The sequence below is a fragment of the Drosophila ficusphila genome, unplaced genomic scaffold, assembly GCF_018152265.1.
Source record: "Drosophila ficusphila isolate 14025-0441.05 unplaced genomic scaffold, ASM1815226v1 contig_412, whole genome shotgun sequence".
In the NCBI taxonomy this organism is placed as follows: Eukaryota; Metazoa; Arthropoda; class Insecta; order Diptera; family Drosophilidae; genus Drosophila; species Drosophila ficusphila.
This window is the reverse complement of record NW_025064326.1, coordinates 1,271,763-1,290,847: the sequence shown is the minus strand read 5'-3', so window position 1 is coordinate 1,290,847 and position 19,085 is coordinate 1,271,763. Positions and strand designations below refer to the sequence as shown.

Below are 19,085 nucleotides of genomic sequence, written 5' to 3'. Positions count from 1 at the left end.
GTAACATTTTTTCGTTTCCATCAATTGTGTTACGCACTTTGTTTTAAATTGGCCTCGGGACTTGTTCATTTTTCGTGTAAATTAAATTGTAAACTTGACCAGAAATATGAATCGCTTTGGTTTTGCGAAATGAATTGCGTTTTAATTACATTTTTGCACATTTTCGGTTTGACCGTTTGCCTCAAACATTTTGTTAGCTAATTAAAAGTTTTTTGTATGGTTTTCCACAATTTCTATATATCAAACTAATTTGGTCAAACAGAAAAATGCTTTTTTCCCTGCGGACGTAAATCAAATTTTAAATTAAAATTTTTTTCATTGTTTATTTTTGTGCTTATGTTGAGGAAAACTGCAAAATATTTACGGGCGTACCAAGGCGCACATATACATTTATTATGCCGTTACAGAGTTGCAAACAAGGAATTCTCGATGAGGCAGAGAAGCTGCAGAATGTGGCATAACATTGGAGTAGTAAAGTTTTTAGGGCACACATGTTGCGCGGAGCATGTGGCAGGAAAATTGGGAAGTATTTAGAGCAAAGTTTCAATACTCTTTGCATTGCAGTAAACTGCAGTGAACTAAGTGCTAAATATTGATTTTATGTGCTGAAGAGTAAAGTTTCGAGCAGCATTTAATATTGTAATATTAAGTGCACTATTTCAGCCTATTGAGATGTACTTGCTCCCTGACATTTACCGCCAGCTTCTTAGTTTTCCAATCAAAGTTGGAAAAATTCCATAAATTACCACTCCTTACCACACTTTCTTGGGAAATCCCCTGAGTTGCAGGGGCCATAAATCATCATTATCATGTGTAGTAACTCCGGGGATAACACCCCGCCAAAGTTGGTAGAGTGCATAGCAATTGACAGCCAACTGGCTGGAGGTTCCTACTTCTGCGGTCGCGTGTGTTTCGCATATAAGAATTTTAGGGGGCAACGCGAAGCCAAAGTAGTGGCAAAAGTATGAAAAATCTGCAGGCAAATAAAGCCAGCAAATGTGGCAGAACGAACTGCAAAACTATCGAGGTTGCAGGGCGGGAAAATCAAAAAAAAAAAAATGTATGTGCAAATGGAATACAAAAAAAACAGGGAAAACGCACAGCAAGAAAACTACGCAAAGTGCTGAACAAATGGAACAACTTACAAAAGCTAAAATGGCAAACAACCAGCAGTAGCTAAACAACAACAACTGGCAGCAATATGAACAACAATCTTGAATATTGCACGTTTACATATGTAGATACATTTCCTGCAGCAAATGCGCCAGATGCAGAAGCTCCTGCCAGCAGTCGCAATTGCAACAAAACCGGAGTTCAACTCAACTGAAGCTGAAACTGAACTAACAGAAAGAAATTGCTGGAAAAATGTGAGAGCAGTGCACAGAGATAAAAGGGGGCAGCATTAAAAGATGTATAGTTTCGAAAGACAATGGCGCAACAACTCATATAAGTTGCGTGCTCGGGGCTTTTAAAAATCTAGAAGTTGGAAAACGATTTGGTAGTATTATTTTCGATGACCGGAGTACCAATTTTATTATTTTTCCACTGCATGCACACGTGGCTGCCACTGGTAGTTAATTTAAAAATTTTATTTACATTTCGCCTGCTGCTGCTGCCGCCCGAGGGCAAAAAGAGGGCTTTCGGGAACTGGGGCTTTGTTTACATTTAGTGCAGCTTCTACTTGACTTGCAGCAGCAAATACGGCAGGGCAAGAACTGTGGGGACCCCGGACCCCTCCTCACAGGGGGCATGGCAGCTGACGTTGCCGGGGGGCCACTGGAAGGCAGAAACGGTGGCGACTTCGGCTCCGACTTCGCCCGCCGGCCTCCGATAATAAAAACAGAACGACGGCAACGGCAACAGCAACAGCAGCAGAAACAGCAAGAGCAACATCAGGAATAGAGGCAACACCAACTGAAACAGCAGCGTATTCAGTGTGTTTTTTGTGGCCGGCGATTCGTCCCCGGGGGTTAAGTTCTGGCCCACACACACCGATGATGAAGCGCCCCGAGTTAGGCAACACGAGCGGCAGCAGGAACAGCTGCTGTGGCAATCATGACTGACTGAAAGCCAGAAAAACCAATGGCAAAAAATAGAGGAATCCATGCGAAATGGGAAACAAAAAGGAGAAGTTTTTTGGGGGAAAGTGTAGGTCTTAAAGGCGTACACAAATAACTAGACAGGTATCCGACTCGTGTAAATGCCTCAATTAAATTTGAAAGGACTCCGCTGCCTTGGAATCCCATAAATGAAATCCAAATCCAAAAACAACAGTCCACACGCACTTCTTATGTTGGCCAGCCCACGCAGCCCAATTAAGCCGTAATCTCTTCTTTGCTTAGCCCACCGTCCAAGCCCTGTTTAAATATATACCTCCTGGTAGCTGCTAGCTGGTAACTGGGAAGCAAATCCATTCAGGACTCGGGATTGCCTGGCAACCAGACGGCAGCCTCTTACGTTCGAGTCTATCTCGGATCTGCAGACCCAATCCGAAGCTTCCGCCAGACGGAAACTTTCCCATCACACACCCGGACCGATTTCCATGGATTGCTCGGCAGACACCTCACCTCCAGACGCCCGAGGAAATTACAGTAAATGTGTCACCGGCAGATAAAGATACGCACTGCAGATTTCCATTTCCGCCCTAATGCAATTTGCCGGACTGAAAACAGGAGCAGAAATCTCTTCAAATTAACTAAATATTTACAAAAGCAATGAAATTCTGTCTGACGTTTTTTCGGCGCTGAAAGCCAAGGAGTTGCAGAGGCAAATTAATTTAACATAAAATTAAATGAAACGAACTCAAATGAAATGCAAGGCAGCTGCTGCAAGACGGCACTAAGAGCAAAGTTTTGTCTCCTATTTTCCTCGTTTTTTGTGCTCTGTGTCTTGTCCCTTTGTCGCCTCCCAATGAATTTAATTATTTAGGTCAAGCGACAGGACAATGCCACTTTCCCTAAGGTTTTTGCGTTAGCAGTGGCAAGGAAGTCAGGGAATTGGGTTTATTACGGGGCAAGGTTACCTCTCGATGGGGTTCCCCGAATTTCCTTTTTTTCGCCCTCAGCTCGGTTCGCTGGGAAACTTTTACTTTTTTCTTTCATTTTCCTATCCCTTATTTGCTTTGCTCCTCGCAAGTAATTTCGTCTTGCGCCTAATTCTCGGCTACAGTTTTCCGCAGTCTTTTCATGTCGGCCGAAACGTTCTCTCTCGAAAGTTAAACAAAACAGCCTGCTGCAATTGCTCAACTGTTCCGTCATTGGGATCATGATTATCGTTATCCTCATCATCGCCGTCTTCTTCTAGCTGCGAAATTACGCCATTCAAAAATTTTCTTTACGTGGGCTCTCGTTTTCTGTTTTTATTTCCACGGGTTGCGCAAATCGCTTGGCCCATTTAATTGAATACTCTAAGGAATCAAGGGTTAAAGTGTTTTAACAAAAGGGATGAACCAACAATCAATGAAATATATAATTTACTATAAACTAAAATTGTTTAATAACTAAAACCTTTAATGTTGTAAAATGATTTTGTTTTTCTCTTAACAATTAATACTTTTGTTTTCATAAAATATTTGCAGGTTTAATATATTTTCTGCTCTGCTGAGCCTCAATTAATGTAACTTGTATATTGCGTATGTGGTCTTTGAAGTAACTTTTTAGCCACAAGGGTATTTAAGCATTCCCTGCTCCAAAAACGAAAACTCCCCGAGAGCATCTACATTTTTCGCAGCCCTATCCAGAACTTTTGTTTACCTACCTATTTTTTTCGCCCTCGTTTCAGAACCTATTTTTTTCGTCTGTGTTTTGTTGCGCGTCAAGTAAATAAATAAAAGCAAAAGTTTTTGGCCCCTACGCCTCTAACTGTTACTTTTTGGCCCGGCTACTCTCATTTCCCCCGTCCGCTTTCCCTCGGCAATTTTCCCAACACTAATGACATCGTTTGCGGGCTCTGCCAGTCCCTTTCCCTTTTTTCCGTGCAGATCTCCATGTGTGCCTGGAAAAACTTTGTCAATAATTTTACTGCCTATTTAAAGCAGCCTCCTTCTCCCGGATTTTTCTATTTTCCATTTGCCAGCTCCCTTTTTGTTGTTGCTTGTTGTTGTTTACCATTAAAATTCCAACCAGACAATTTACAGAAATTTGTGTTGTTTAAATAGCGAGGAAACAATTTTTTTCCTTTTAAATTAATTTGGGGCAGCTTTGATTGCGTATGTTTTTCTCAGAGGTGAAGATCCGGAATTGTTTACGCCTAAAAACATGTGGAAGCCCATAAAATTAGAAGAACTTTTCATTGATTTGCCACAAATTGTGTGCCATAAAAATAAACTGGATAGATGGGAATGGGAATGGGAATCAATGGAGATGTGTGTGTTGATGTGGTTCTGGACTGCTCTCCAATTATGTTGTGTTTGCTCATTTGTATCTCGCCGATGCACAGATACATCTGTTTGTTTACACGTTCATTTGCATCAGCATCAGCAGTCGGCTTGTCTTTAGTTTATCAATATGTTTTTGCTGCGGGGAAACTGAAGGGAGTCCATAATGTCCATAAAGTCATGCAACATTTATTAAATCTTTTGCCAGATTTTTCACAACCATTTTCCTAGGCCTCTGCGAGTTCTTGGACAAACATTTGCTTCGGTCGGCACAATTTAATTCTATTTTATGGCCGGCCATTGTCAGACGTATGTGTAACTTGAGGCTACTGTATCCGTATCTTGTATCTGCATGTGTGCGGCCAATAAAATTTTTAGTACAATAAACATTTGTCCGTTTATCAGTTGGTTTTGCTCTCTTATTGCTTTTTTCAAAAGCTTTTTGCACATCTCATCGGTGAGGGAGGCAGCAGGAATTCTGGAGATTTTCCGTAGAAAATGACACAGAAACCTGAAACAACAAGCCTCGAAATTTGCTGGTAAATGTCCGCATTCTGTGTCTATATGCGTTCCGTATGCTGGGCTATATGTTTCTTTGATCCGCTCCGTGATCGCTTTAAAGTGTTTCCACTTTGGCCACTCATGAGTCTGTTTTTATGCGCTCTGCTTTTTCAGGCACGTTTTTGAGTTTGTGGTTTATGTGCGAGATATATGTTTGGTTTTGGGCACGTTCCTACGGATGAGATCCATTTGCGCATTTGGAGATACAAGTGGGGAACCTGTAATGGCCAGCGTTTCTGGACTCTGATTTGGCCCCTTCCTCACATTTAACCTCTTCTCTTTTCCATTACAGATACTTTTGAGTATCTCTCCCTAATGGCATTTGCAACTATCTATCCTTACTGAATCAACTACTTTTTATGGAGACATTCACAGGCATCTCGCGATGTATATTCACGGCTTCTGAGTATCTCCTCCCGTTTCCTTCGAAACTCCTTATCTAGAACTGGTTGGAGCTGTTCAATTAAATGATTTTCTTGTTAGCCAACTTAATGTGCCTGCTAAATACTGTCCCTGAAACCGGAGAGGGGGACTTTCGGAGGGGGCAGGTTGTTTATTTGTCTCCGTCGAATATGTCTTCCTGTAATTTATGAGCAGTGGCCAACGAGCTTCCTTTTCTATTGCGCCATTGCCACTGCTGTTTGCTATTCTTGTTTCCCGGCTCTGTTTTTTCCCATCTCGTCTCCTGGGCCGCAGTTGTTTTAGTTTATGCGCTCAATTTAGTAACTAGTTAGCCAGAAATGGCACTGCTGGTCACTTGGCTCGCACACGAGGCCCGAAACCACTCGCAGGGGGCGAAAACCAAACAAGAAACTAATAAAAAGCCGAGGCAGAAACCACAAGAGCTCGTAGCTCAAATGCGCTGACAGCAGGCACGAGTTATGCGTACGTATCTCCACTTTGCGAGCGGTTGGTGGGGGAAATCAGATGCGGAGGGGGCGGGGGAGAGTCCCGATATGGGTTCGGAGTAGGTAGAAGTATGTGCAGCTCTTCCAACTAAATGCTATAAAAATTCTTGACTTAATAGCAAAACAAGACAGGGAACAAGCGTCTCTATGCGAGTGCCAGGAGTGTGTTTGCGTAGCCACAGTTGCGGTTACAATAATAGGAACTAATAGTATAAAATAGAGTTAAATTTTATGCACAAAGGCAAAGAGAAAATAGGGAGGAAACAGACAATAACAAATTGGAGTAATTTCACAAAGGATTTGGAAAAGCACAGAATGTAAGTTAAGTTGCCACCTGAACTCCCGTTTTGCCCGCTGCTGTACGGCTGTGTGTCTCTGATGGAGCAACCCGTGTAGGGCCACTAAAGAAAACTAACAAGTTGCGAAAGCAAACCATCTGGACGGTAAGAGTCCGGCTGCGAGGAGCCGGGGAGCAGAATCAGCAGCTGGAGAGACGCTGAAAGAAGCTGGAGGAGCTGCTCGTGGATCCACATCCATATGTAGCAGCTTGGAAACAAGAAAAACTTGAAAGGCCAAGAAAAACATTTAGTAGATGATGAAAATCATGGCAACATCAACTTGAAGATGCCACACAACTGGCCACCGAGGGGCAGATGGACGGAGATGGAGAACGGCGAACGGAGGAGCGATTCCAGTTGATAAGACTGTGATTCGAAGAGGAAGCTGTCTGCCAGTCGAGCTCTCGATGGGTCAATAACATTTTAAGGCACTTGTCTACTTGAATTTAAGCGTTAATTGCTTGGCTAGGTAAAGAGGTTCTCGGGCCGAAGCTTTGTCCAAATTACCGCATAATTCATTGATACGCCTTGCGAAAGACTGTACGTATACTTACTTCGCCCAAACCACTTCTCGACTTTCAGTCACTCCAAAACTTAAATTCAACCATTAATTTTTGGCCTGGGGGATATCAAAAGCCTGGCCAATAGCTCTTCTTAAATTTATGGTATCTTCTGGAAAATTTGTGTATCTTTTTAAACTTAACATTCATTAGTTACGAATAGAAAGGCCCGAGGAGAAACCGAAAGAAGGAGAAGGAGCGAAAAAGGAGGAGAAACTGGGATAAGTCGTAGTCGCCTTATCATTTATCTTGGACCTCGGGCCAAATGTTTTTTGGCCTGCCAATTTCGCGTGTCTTGAATGGATTGTGGACGGGTGGGGGCTGGTGGGTTAAGGGGGAGCGACTCGGGGGGCAAGGACGAGTTGCTCGTTCGGTTTGGTTTTGCGCTTGTTGGTCATATCAAATCGCTTCTGCCCCGGCTTCCTTGGCTTTTGTGGCCTGTGGCTCAGCGCGTGCCTTCCCCAATTTTACCGCCCACCGCCCACCGCTCTTTTACCACCGCCCCTCGCCCACACATCAAAATTGGATTTGGCCAAGTTAAGCAACGGCCATTGAGGGAGTTAAAGCTCTGTCGATTATTTTTAATGGATCTGCTGGGCTCTCTGTTTTTCCCTGCCACTCGGTAATTAAAATTAAAATTAATATTAGCTGGCTGCTGTTTGCTCTAATTTCATTGCTCTTTCGATGGCTTTTTTCAATCTTAGGTAGCGAGATACTTAAAGCACATACTTCTTAAATTCGCAAGCTTAGCCAGTTTTTTCGTTGAGTTCCTTAAGCACCAGTTAACCTTATAACTAATTGCTCGAGAAGAGCCCCGGATAAATTGAATTAGACCCTCAGCATCTAGCATCTGCTCGTGTCGCAAAATCGAGTTAGGAGAATGTGGAAATGCACAATTAAATTTATCTTATTTTGCTCTGCACTCAGGATAAGTCATACAAATTGCTGTGCAATCCCAGATGTAAACTAAATTTTTAAATTTTTTTCTACGTGGGCGTTCGGCTCGGAAGATGCTTTTCCTTTTGCTCTCCATCTTTTTCGGGCGAGGGTCCTTTGTGTTTGTTAATAGTATTTTCCAACTGAATGGTCGGGTCGTTTTCTTTTTTGCAGTACTTGTAATTGGGGGAAAAGGGCAGAAACCTGGCAACAATTTGGCAATTGATTGGAAAAATATTTCTAACACGATTTCCAGAGGTCGCCTCATTTTTCCGACGCTTCTCTTCTCTTCTCTCTTAGTACTTTTTTTTTTTTTTTTTTTTTTGATCCTGCAAACTAATTCAATTATTTGCGTACATAATTTAAGGGCTATGTCCGAGAGCGTTGAGCAAGAAATTTATATGCAAAACACGCATAAAATTGTTTGCCACCGTCCCTTTGGCTTCCCCGCTCGCCATTCCTTTCGCTGGTTGATTATTTATGGACACGAAGCGTTGGCTCTGGAAATAATTGAAGGAACTCCGCTCCACTCGACGTCGACTGTTGCCGGGTCCATTTTAAAGTAATCAGGGGAATGAAAGGCCTATTTTCAGGTCACTACCCCGCCCGGCGTTCCCCGCCCGGAAAATGCCCGGAATGCAGTGCAATCCAACCTGGCCCAAATGTGCAAAACATGTTCGCAAAGTGACAATTAAGCCAATTTGAAGCCATTTAGCGGGCAAGAACGCAAACAAAAACGGCGGCGAGCTCAGGAACCGAATCCAGAACGAACAAGCAGAACTGCCGAGTTTGGGGCAAATATACCCTTTATGCCGAGAACAAAACGAAACAGAAGCAGTCTTGATTTCTAACAAAACAATGCTTTAATGGTCGCCGAGGCGGCGGACAAAGCCAGACAATCAGACGTAATTACACGCACATAAACACGCAAAAGACGCCGAGACCTGAGCTCGGGTTCAAGGTGCACTGCGAGAAAAGCGGGGGCATGATTATATCATTTAAAAAGAAATTTGTTAAGCACACTATCTAATCTAGAAAATTATAGATCCAACTCGCCTTTTACTCAAACGGTTTTAACTGTGGTCAAGCATAATGATAAATAAATTGACTCATTGAGCCAAGATGTTGCAAGCTCCACTCACAACTTAATTCTCCTGTTGCTCTGTAAAGCCGAGACACCTGAACCCGCTTTCCAGACCCTTCACAAAAGGTAGCGGGGAGAATCACGCAATTTACTATAATTTGCAGGCGGAGATTGGCCGAGTGGAGATGGATGAGAGGACGGGATGCCAACTAAAACTTCAAACTGCGAGCAAGTCCGAGTCCGCGGGTCGCCTGCTCCAGTTTCTCGAGATTGCGGCGAGGCAAGGAGGCAAAGTTCTCGAGGCTGCCGCCTCCTTTCGCCGGCTGTCGATGGCGCGGAGTGCGGGTTTATGGCCAGAGTCATTAGCCAGCTGGCGACACTTATCCGGGGGGCAGTTAATTACGAAGTGGCTGCGGTGGCTCGGACATCATTTCACGCCATTTGCGGTGCATAAGAGGCCGCTAATGTCGGACTATGACTTGCAGCCAGATCCTCCAGCTCGCGGCTAAGTTCCTTGACATTCAAGTGCAGGGGCGGGGTTTTCCGAGCGGAGGAACCTCACCTGCTGAAGTCGGAGATTCCTAGGCTTATGTAAACTTGGTTTATACTTCCGCAAAATGGTAGGAAATTACTCAGGTAGAAATTCCATCAACTAATTAGAGTGGAATAATTCAAAACATAGAACGTTTTATAAGATATACAAGACAAAAAGTATCCATTAAACCATCTGACCAGCTGACCCCTTCTAACAAGGTTAGCAGTTCTTTCACACCAAATTATCCCGCCACTTGCCTTTCAACTCGGCTAATGAGTCTCGGTCGGGCCGACCTACAGACACTTCATTAGTTTAATTAATAATTGACAAATTTCGTGTCTAATCAGCAGACTAATCATGACCAGCGAGCGCCCCGCACTCGTTGCCCTGATTAATTCAATTAGAAGTTCGGATTATGCCGCCTGATTATGCCAAAAATGCTGCGTGTTTATTAATTTTCATCCAGCGGTCGCTTTGATTCGCCGTCTGCCTGTGTGACTTGACTAATTTTCGCTGTTTTTCTTTTTCCTCTCCCTCTCAACGTGCAGATTACCCCCGCGTGGAGGTCGGACCCGAGAACCCGCTGCGGGTGGAACGTGACCGGACTGCCAAGCTGGAGTGTAACGTGGACGCCAAGCCGAAGGTGCCGAATGTGCGCTGGAACCGCAACGGACGCTTCATCAGCTCCTCCCTGGTGCACACCATCCACCGGGTGAGTGTGCAGGACGCCGGCAAGTACACCTGCATCGCCGACAACGGGCTGGGCAAGACCGGCGAGCAGGAGCTCATCCTGGACATCCTCTACCCGCCCATGGTGGTCATCGAGTCGAAGACCCGCGAGGCCGAGGAGGGCGACACGGTGACCATCCGCTGCAACGTGACCGCCAACCCCGCCCCCGTCACCGTCGAGTGGCTCAAGGAGAACAGCCCCGACTTCCGCTACAACGGCGACGTCCTGACCCTCACCTCCGTCCGCGCCGACCACGCCGGCAACTACATCTGCCGCGCGGTGAACATCATGCAGAGCCAGGGAATGGAGCGCAGCGAGCGCGTCGGCAACTCCACGGCGGCCCTGCTGGTGCGCCATCGGCCTGGCCAGGCCTACATCACCCCCAACAAGCCGGTGGTGCACGTGGGCAACGGAGTGACGCTGACCTGCTCGGCCAATCCACCCGGATGGCCTGTGCCGCAGTACCGCTGGTTCCGGGACATGGACGGCGACGTGCCCAGCACCCAGAAGATCCTGGCCCAGGGGCCGCAGTACTCCATACCGAAGGCGCATCTGGGCAACGAGGGCAAGTACCACTGCCACGCGGTGAACGAGCTGGGCATCGGCATGATGGCCACCATCGTGCTGGAGATCCACCAGCCGCCGCAGTTCCTGGCCAAGCTGCAGCAGCACATGACGCGCCGCGTGGCGGACACCGACTACACGGTCACCTGCAGCGCCAAGGGCAAGCCGGCGCCGAGCGTCAAGTGGCTGAAGGACGCGGTGGAGATCCTGCCCGAGGAGAACCTGTACGAGGTGCAGACCAACCCGGAGCAGGGCCTCAACGGCATGGTCACCGTGCAGAGCCAGCTCAAGTTCCGGGGCAAGGCGCGTCCCAACGGAAATGCTTTGGTGCCCGGCGACCGGGGACTGTACACCTGCCTGTACCAGAACGAGGTGAACTCGGCCAACTCCTCGATGCAGCTGCGCATCGAGCACGAGCCCATCGTGCTGCACCAGTACAACAAGGTGGCCTTCGACATCCGCGAGACCGCCGAGGTGGTCTGCAAGGTGCAGGCCTACCCCAAGCCGGAGTTCCAGTGGCAGTTCGGCAACAACCCCTCGCCGCTGACCATGTCCTCCGACGGCCACTACGAGATCAGCACCACGACGGACAACAACGACGTGTACACCTCGGTGCTGAAGATCAACGCGCTGACCCACTCGGACTACGGCGAGTACACCTGCCGGGTGGCCAACACCCTGGACACGATCCGCGCCCCCATCCGGCTGCAGCAGAAGGGTCCGCCGGAGAAGCCGACCAACCTGCGCGCCACCGAGGTGGGCCACAACTTCGTTGCCCTGAGCTGGGACCCCGGCTTCGACGGCGGGCTGAGCAAGACCAAGTTCTTCGTGAGCTACCGCCGCGTGGCGATGCCGCGCGAGGAGCAGCTGATCCCCGACTGCGCCAACATGGCCAACTCGAACTCCGACTGGGTGGAGGTCGACTGCCAGCGGGACATCCCCTGCCGGGTCACCTCGCTGGAGCAGCACCAGAGCTACGCGTTCAAGGTCAAGGCGCTCAATCCCAAGAGCGGCTCGCCCTACTCCAGCGAGGTGCTGGTCACCACCAAGGTCAGCCGCATCCCGCCCCCCCTGCAGGTCACCTACGAGCCGAGCACCCGCACCCTGGGCATCGACGTGGGCGCCACCTGCCTCTCCCTGGTCGCCGTCGTGGAGTCCATGGTCAACGGGGACACCCCGATGGCCGCCTGGGAGGTGGTGGCCACCGTGGACAACCTGCAGTTGTCCGGGAACGGACCCACGCACAAGGAGAAGGTCATCGACCGCGTCATCGGCGCCAGGAGGATCGGAGGAGGACGCGCCCTGGGCCACACCATCAGCGAGGACGAGGAGGACAACGGACTGAACTCGCTGGCCCTCGAGGACGAGAACAGTCCCACCGTGCGGGTCAAGTTGTGCCTGCGGACCAACACGGAGCACTGCGGGGATTACACGGATGCGGAGAGTAAGTACCCCTAAAGATATCCCTTCACCAGAAAATTAGTATTTTAGAGAGGAATTTCATACATTTAAAGGGAAAAGTAAAAAAGAACTACAGAACTACAAGTTAAAAAGATGAAAGAGCCTTCTTGAATCGAAGAAAACGTAAAAGTACAAGTGGGTGGAAAATGCATGGGGTGAGTGAGGGAAAATGAGAGGATTTCCAGCGATGCTGATGATTTCCATTATATGCAAAGCCATTACGAGCAATTGCACCACTTGAATGACCGCCAGCCGGCGGACAATCAATCACTTATCCCGCGGTCTCTTCCCTCCTTGCCACCAATCATTCAAACTGCGAACCATCCATCCATCCATCCATCCAGCCAACCATCCATCCATCCGTTCATCCATCCACTTCAGCTCCTTGCGATGCATTTTTCATGGCTTCATTTCATCTTGTTCTCGCTGGCAGAGCCGAAAACAGGAATGAAAATTAAGACTCGGTTGGGAAATCGTAAAGACAACGATTATGTAGTTAACTTAAAGGTGGTTCTTAATGAAAAACTTGACTTTATTGAATCACAGATATTTTTGAGTGAAGATAAAGGGATTTCTGATGGATATGATATATCTCTAATTCACCCATTCTTTTCCTCTTCCCCTCGACAGTTGGCAGACCGTATATAGCGGAGGCTAATGCCCTGGCCACGCCCACCCTGATCGCGATCATCGTGTCCTGCGTGGTCTTCGCCCTCTTCGCCGGACTGATCCTGATGTTCTGCCGCTGCAAGCGCAACCAGTCGAAGAAGAGCGCCGCCGCCAAGGACTACGAGATGGACTCTGTCCGACCCTCGATCGTGGCCGCCCAGCAGAACCAGGCCCCGCCCCCTACTACCCCGCCTCCGGGCTGGACAACAAGGCGCTGGAGCACTCGATGGACCTCGCCCTCAGCATGGAGGACCAGAAGACCGCCCTGTACGCCACCCAGAACGGGTACAGCTACCACCCGGGCAGCGGGGTGGTGGGCGTGGGCCTCGGGGGCGGCGTGGTGGGCGTGGGCGTGGGCGGCAGCGTGGTCAGCGGAATGGGCAGCGGCGTGGTGGGCGTCGGCGGAATCGGCGGCAGTGGCGTCGGCGTCAACGGAATCCCGGGACTCAATGCACACACGATGCCAGGAAACGAATGTAAGTATACACAAAGAATCTATTTTGAAAGTCGAAATAGGGGAATCTACTCTATATTGGAATGCCATTCAAAAGTAGTTATTACATTTATGTAAAAGGGTTTTAGGATGTTCAGGATACCTGCTGAAATCCAGTTTGTTAAAACCGGAGTTTAAAACTTAGGTGTTAACCAAAGGGAGAACTAAAAGATCGAGGACCAAAGTGCGAAATACTTCCGCTCGGGCACGTCCTTCGGACCCTTTTTCATCCACGGGGTGCTGGGCACTCACCTCCGTTTGGGTTGCAGTGATTTTTCATTGTCCACACAAATACGTACACTTCCGCTCAGAATGGAATCCGTGCCGGCGTTCGAGGGAAAAAGTGTTTGGGTGAGGCGATACCTGGGGTTTCGACCACTTTTTTTCGAAATTATGCTGGCCCTGAAAATGGGAAAGTGCAGAGCGGAGCTGAGTGCAAATCGATGGCGTAGAAAGCATTCATCAAGCGCGGTTTGTGTTCTGTCACCACCCCCTCTACGCACATGGAAAACCGAAGGGGAGAGCACTTTCCACTTTCCACTTTTCACTTCCGTTGTAAATTTGTTGAAACAGCAATTTTTTCTAAACGCTTCAACATTTGCTGATGTTTTTTGCCCGTTACTGTTTGCCGTTGGTCTGCAGCACTTTGTAATATACTTTCCATTTTGCAATTGTTGCTGTCGTCCATTCATCGTGACGTCCTTTCCGCCCACTTGTCCTCCCACTTTCCACTTTCCCGGAGTCCCTTCGAGTGGGGGAATCCCCCGGTTTCCTTTCACCAGGACTCTTGTTCTCTGTTTGAATGCGTAACAGCGGACTGGAGCGTTCTGTTCTGTTCAGAAAACCTCCCCTGATTCCCTTCCGTGGTTTTACACAATTCATTATTAATTGTGCTGGTCCTCGTTCTTCTTTTCCGACCACCCAACCCCACACACTTTTTCCTGTTCAGATTTTAACCTTTCACATACTGAGGAAGGGAAGAGCGCTCGGCACTTGGTAATGATGTTCAAATTAAAAATTCCTTTTAACCACGAAGATAGGGAAGCGATTCTATAACTGGACGCTGGCAATTTAATTTACTTTTACATTTTTTAAGCCCCGAACAGCAGCAATTTGCCGTGCCAATTTCGTGTTTCAATTGTTTTCGAAGGCCAATTAAAATTTTAAGGCGCTTAGTCTGGCGAGCACTCGCACTCGCGGGGCATTAAGGGGTTAAGGGGGTTTGCCACTTAATTGCATTTGAAAGCGATTGAAGCAGGTGGAAAGGGGGAGTTGCAGTAACAGCTAATTTGCCAAGTGAAAGTGGCATGAATAATAAAGGGTTGCAACTGCACGAAGCGAAACGAAACGAAACGTAGGGAAGCGGGGTGTTCGGGAAACTCCTTTTTCCTTTTTCCATTTTCCTCTCGCTTCTCCATTGCATTGTGAGCGCTAATTGCCGCTTAAGGAGCAGCCACAAGCCAAGAGCCGAAACACACGGCTCCCAACGAAAATGTCCTTTGGCAGATGTTTCCCCCGAAAGCCCAACGATACGATACGAAGTTTTTTCCACTGAGCGAAATATGTGCTTCGAACTCCATTCGAAGCTGTTGTTGTGAGATTAATAGGAATATGAACATCTTAGTATGTATTTCGTTAACAAGATCTAAATAAGATGTTGAAGATGTGAAATATTCTCCCTGTGTAGAAACCCTTTACTTTACACTTTGTTTGCGACTGAGAGTTCTGGAGCTCCGCTGTAGGTGCCTGCACTTTTCGGGCTCGTTAACGGGCGGCCAATTCAGGTCCTTTGGCGTTCGGCCCCTTCCCGGTCCCCGTGGCCACAATTGCTTTCGACCTAGGCCAAAAACCTAATGAACTTTGCATGTAAACCGGCGACGACAATAAAAACAATCAGGAGAGGAGCGAAAGTGCAGCCAATAAAACGAGCGTTAAAGGGAGTCGTCTGGAGTTTGAGCTTTAATTATAAGTATCAACTTCAAACGATGATAGTTTCTTTTAAGTAGCTACGGCTATTATCCTAATCTGTGTTATTAAATACTAAACCCCATCCAAGCCTTATCCCCTGAGACTTTTCCTAAAGTTTCTTGCACTCTCCTCGAGTTAAAGGATCAGAAGTCGGGGTATTGTGCATACAGAATGTTTATGTAAAACACGCCTACGGCTAGACGATGGCCAGGACATGTTCCAGCATACAAATGCATGGCAGAACAAGCAGCTGGAGTTTGGAAAACCAAATAAAAGCAAACAAATGTCGTCGTCGCACACACCACACCACACAGAGGAGGCGGCCAACCAACCGTTGAAAATAGAGAGGAGCAAAATAAAAATATAGAAAAATAGCCGGGCAAAAAGAACAGAAGGAATCTCGCGCTCGGCAAATTTATGCGCTAAATAAATAAAGCCATGAACCCGCGCGTTGGGCCAACAAATGTCTGCCATGTTTTAGTTGGGTTTGGTTTAGTTCGGTTTGGCCGGGATTCCGCTGGTCGGGGGTGCTTCCACTGCGATTCGGAGGGGCCTCCGTTCCATTCTGCTCTCCTCTGTTCAATTCAGTTCTGTTCTCGGCTTAAAATGCAGCCCCACAAAGCAAATAGCCGCAAAATAGTTTTGCGCGCCCCAAAAACGCGGCAGAAAAGTGGGTTGATTGAGAAAAATTTAAGGGAAGCCAAAATGAAAAGCAAAACCCAAAACAAACATTTTGCGAATAGTTTCGAAAATGGAATAGAATTTTAAGTAAAGGCAAAAGTGAAGAGCGAAGTTTTATTTAATATTTATCTTCGGTTTTATGTTCATCACCTACTTACCCGATTGCAATGTATTTCTTTAAGTGCACGCCTGCTGCTGAATTTTAGGCCAGCCGAGCTGCCTTTTGTTCCACCCAATGTCTCTTTTTTTGCAGTGATTGCCTCTCGAACATGTTTGTCTTGTGTTCAGTTGTTAGCGGGGGGTTAACACGACGGGGTCAAGGGGTCATTTGCAGCCTTGGCACAGCTGACTGGGTGACCAACCCACTGAACCCCAACCCTGCCGACCAACAACCCGACCCAAAACAAACCGAAACCCAACCGCACACGAACAACGTTTCGAAGAGACCATCTATGAGTTCCAGTTGCTGGCTTTTGTTTTTTACAGCTGGCCAAACTAATTGGCTTAAATCTGCACACAGTTGGCGAATCGCTGCGAAATTGCAGAGAGCGGGCTTTAAAATATGGTGAAGAGTTGCCAATACCCTTGACCTGTCGGCGGGTGTTCGTCAACTCACTTTCTTGGCCGAGTATGCCGCCATGGCCGGCTGAACAGGAACAAAAAGCCGAATTCCAGGGGGAGTTTCGCTAACAAAGTTATCCTACTTTCCCTGCCACGCCCCACAGGCTTTTCATTCATTACGCTACGAAAAAATCTGAGAAGCTGAAGCTGTTGCAACGAGCCAAACTTTTTGCCCAACTCGCCGCACAAAGAAGCTGGCGGGAGGAGCGGACGGAGCGTCGGAAAAGTGCAACACGGCAAGTGCAGGAACTCGGCACTAGTGCGCCGTGCCCCCTTTCCCATCCCCATCCCCTGGCACTTTCCCGGCTTTTCCGCGCCTTTTCCACCGAAACTCAACCCTTGTTGTGCCTGCTTCATTTAAGCGCATTTAGGGCAAATGCCAAGCAGCCTCCGACTCTCGACTCCCGGAGTCTCCGCGTCTCCGAGTCGCGTCGCTAATTAAAAGTGCAACAAGGAAAAGGTCACCCGGGTGGGGGAAATGGCAGGGAAAATCTCAGCTGCATGGCTAGAAAACAAGGGCTCTTCTATATATTCAAAATCAATTTTCGGAACTAAACAGAAAAGATTACATCAGTTAAATAACAATCAGACAGTGCAATTACATTTAGGGAATGGTAGTGCTTTTTTTTTAAGGTTCCTCATTATTTTTTCGCTGTGTAGAGTGAGAAACCCAGATAAGGAGCGAACTGGTGCCATTAACACCCCGAGAACACCCCGAAAAACAACGAACAGGACTTGAGTTCAGTTCGGATGAGTTGAGTTGAGTTCAGTGGTGATGGGAGGTGGGGGGCTTAGCTGGGGCAGCAAAAGTGAGAAGGCAACCGGCACAAGTTGGCCCCCATCCTTAACCCTTTGGCGCCCGGGCCCGGCTTGCTATTTAGTTAACCGTTAATGGCATTTGAAACTGTTTTTATTGTGCGTCTGCTGCTGCTGCACAAAAATGTTGCATAATTGTAAGCGCTTCCGGTTGAAAAGTTTGTCGAGTGAATTAGAGGGAAAACTTTGCTCCAGCCCAAGCACTTTCACATGAAAAGATTTTCCGAGTGGGGAGCGGGTTTAATAATAAGCTGTTGGCAGGGGCGGAAACACGGCAAAACTCGGGAAAATGGGGAAAATGGAGGCGTGGCAGCAGGCCAAGAACTATGCCGCAACTGTTGTTGTTATTTGCTCAAATCAATGCACAAAACTTTGACAAACTTTAATTGCTAAAAAAAAGAAGTAGGCAAATGTTTCCCTCCAGACAATGGAAATGCATTAAAATTTTCATCAGCGAGGGAGGCGAAATTTTGTTATTTCGGTCAAATATTTGGCAAACTTGAGCAATCAAAAGTTGCCGCCGACAGAAGATTTGATGCTTATCAAATTGAAAAGTTTCGGTCCTTGTTTTTCCCCCCGCATTGCAATTGGAAAATGTATATAGGCAGAACGTTGCGGCATAAAATTACTCAAGCAAATATGCAAATTGGCTGAGCAAATAAACAGCCAGGAAAGTTGGCCGCATGAAATGTAAATGAAGTTAATATTATTACTGTTTTAGTTTTATGGCTAATCATAAAAATTATCACGCCCACCAAAACGAGGCATAAAATCGGGGCCCTAAACTCGAGCCTTTGTTCCAGCTGAGGACACGCGAAAAGAGCGCAGACTTCCATAAAATCGCTCGCAAAAAGGCCACGCAACACGTCAAGGTTAGGGAGGGATATATGGGCCTATTTCCCGAACTACTAGCCATTTCAGACCTCAAACAAGAAAGGAAGCTAGCTTCGGCAAGCCGAAGCTTATATACCCTTGCAGTCATCAAATATGTCGAACAAAACACATAAAGGCTAGACAACATCGAAGCTAAGACGATTTTTCTATTCATTTCCCATATTTTTGACTATAGATCATATGGGAGCTATACGATATAGTTGTCCGATTTTGATCAAATTTAGCTCGTAATTCAAGAGTCGTAAGAACACTCTATATTCCAAAAATCATACTTTTCTGATGAAAAACAACGATGTTATCAATTTATTTCCATTAATTCTATATATAATTTTCGATCTCTCCTATGGCAGCTATATGATAGAGTTATCCGATTTTGATCAAATTTAATCCGAAATTCAATAACAGTTAGAAAACGCCATCTTGAAGAATTCAAGTCGATCTGATGAAAAACAACAAAGTGAGAATTTTTTATTTCATTCTCTTGTATTGGAGCTATCCGATATAGTCGGCCGATCCGGCTCGTTCCGACTTATATACTGCGTGCAACAACTACACAACTTTTGGGAAAGTTTCAGCACGATAGCTTTAAAACTGAGAGACTAGTTTGCGCGGAAACGGACAGACGGACAGACGGACAGACGGACAGACGTACATACATATTTCGATTCTGCTCGTGATGCTGATCAAGAATATATATACTTTATGGGGTCTGAGGTGTCTCCTTCACTGCGTTGCAAACTTCTGACTGAAATTATAATACCCTTTTGCTCTGCAAGGGTATAAAAATATGGCACTCAATCTGGGGAAGTCTTCTGAAATCGAACATTTTTATTGCATACTTTTTGATGCGTGAGAAAAATAGTACACTGCTAAATCAATGACTGACAGGAT

General features: G+C 46.8%; 1 protein-coding gene across 1 annotated transcript in view; it reads left to right on the top strand.

Moving 5' to 3' along the window:
- LOC108091458 (hemicentin-2) overlaps positions 1–19,085 on the top strand; it is an 80,462-nt gene that overhangs the window by 52,195 nt on the left and 9,182 nt on the right. The window contains 3 exon segments of the mRNA XM_017190658.2: positions 9,846–12,035; positions 12,683–12,895; positions 12,898–13,197. Of these exon segments, the coding sequence (XP_017046147.2) occupies positions 9,846–12,035; positions 12,683–12,895; positions 12,898–13,197 (2,703 nt within the window).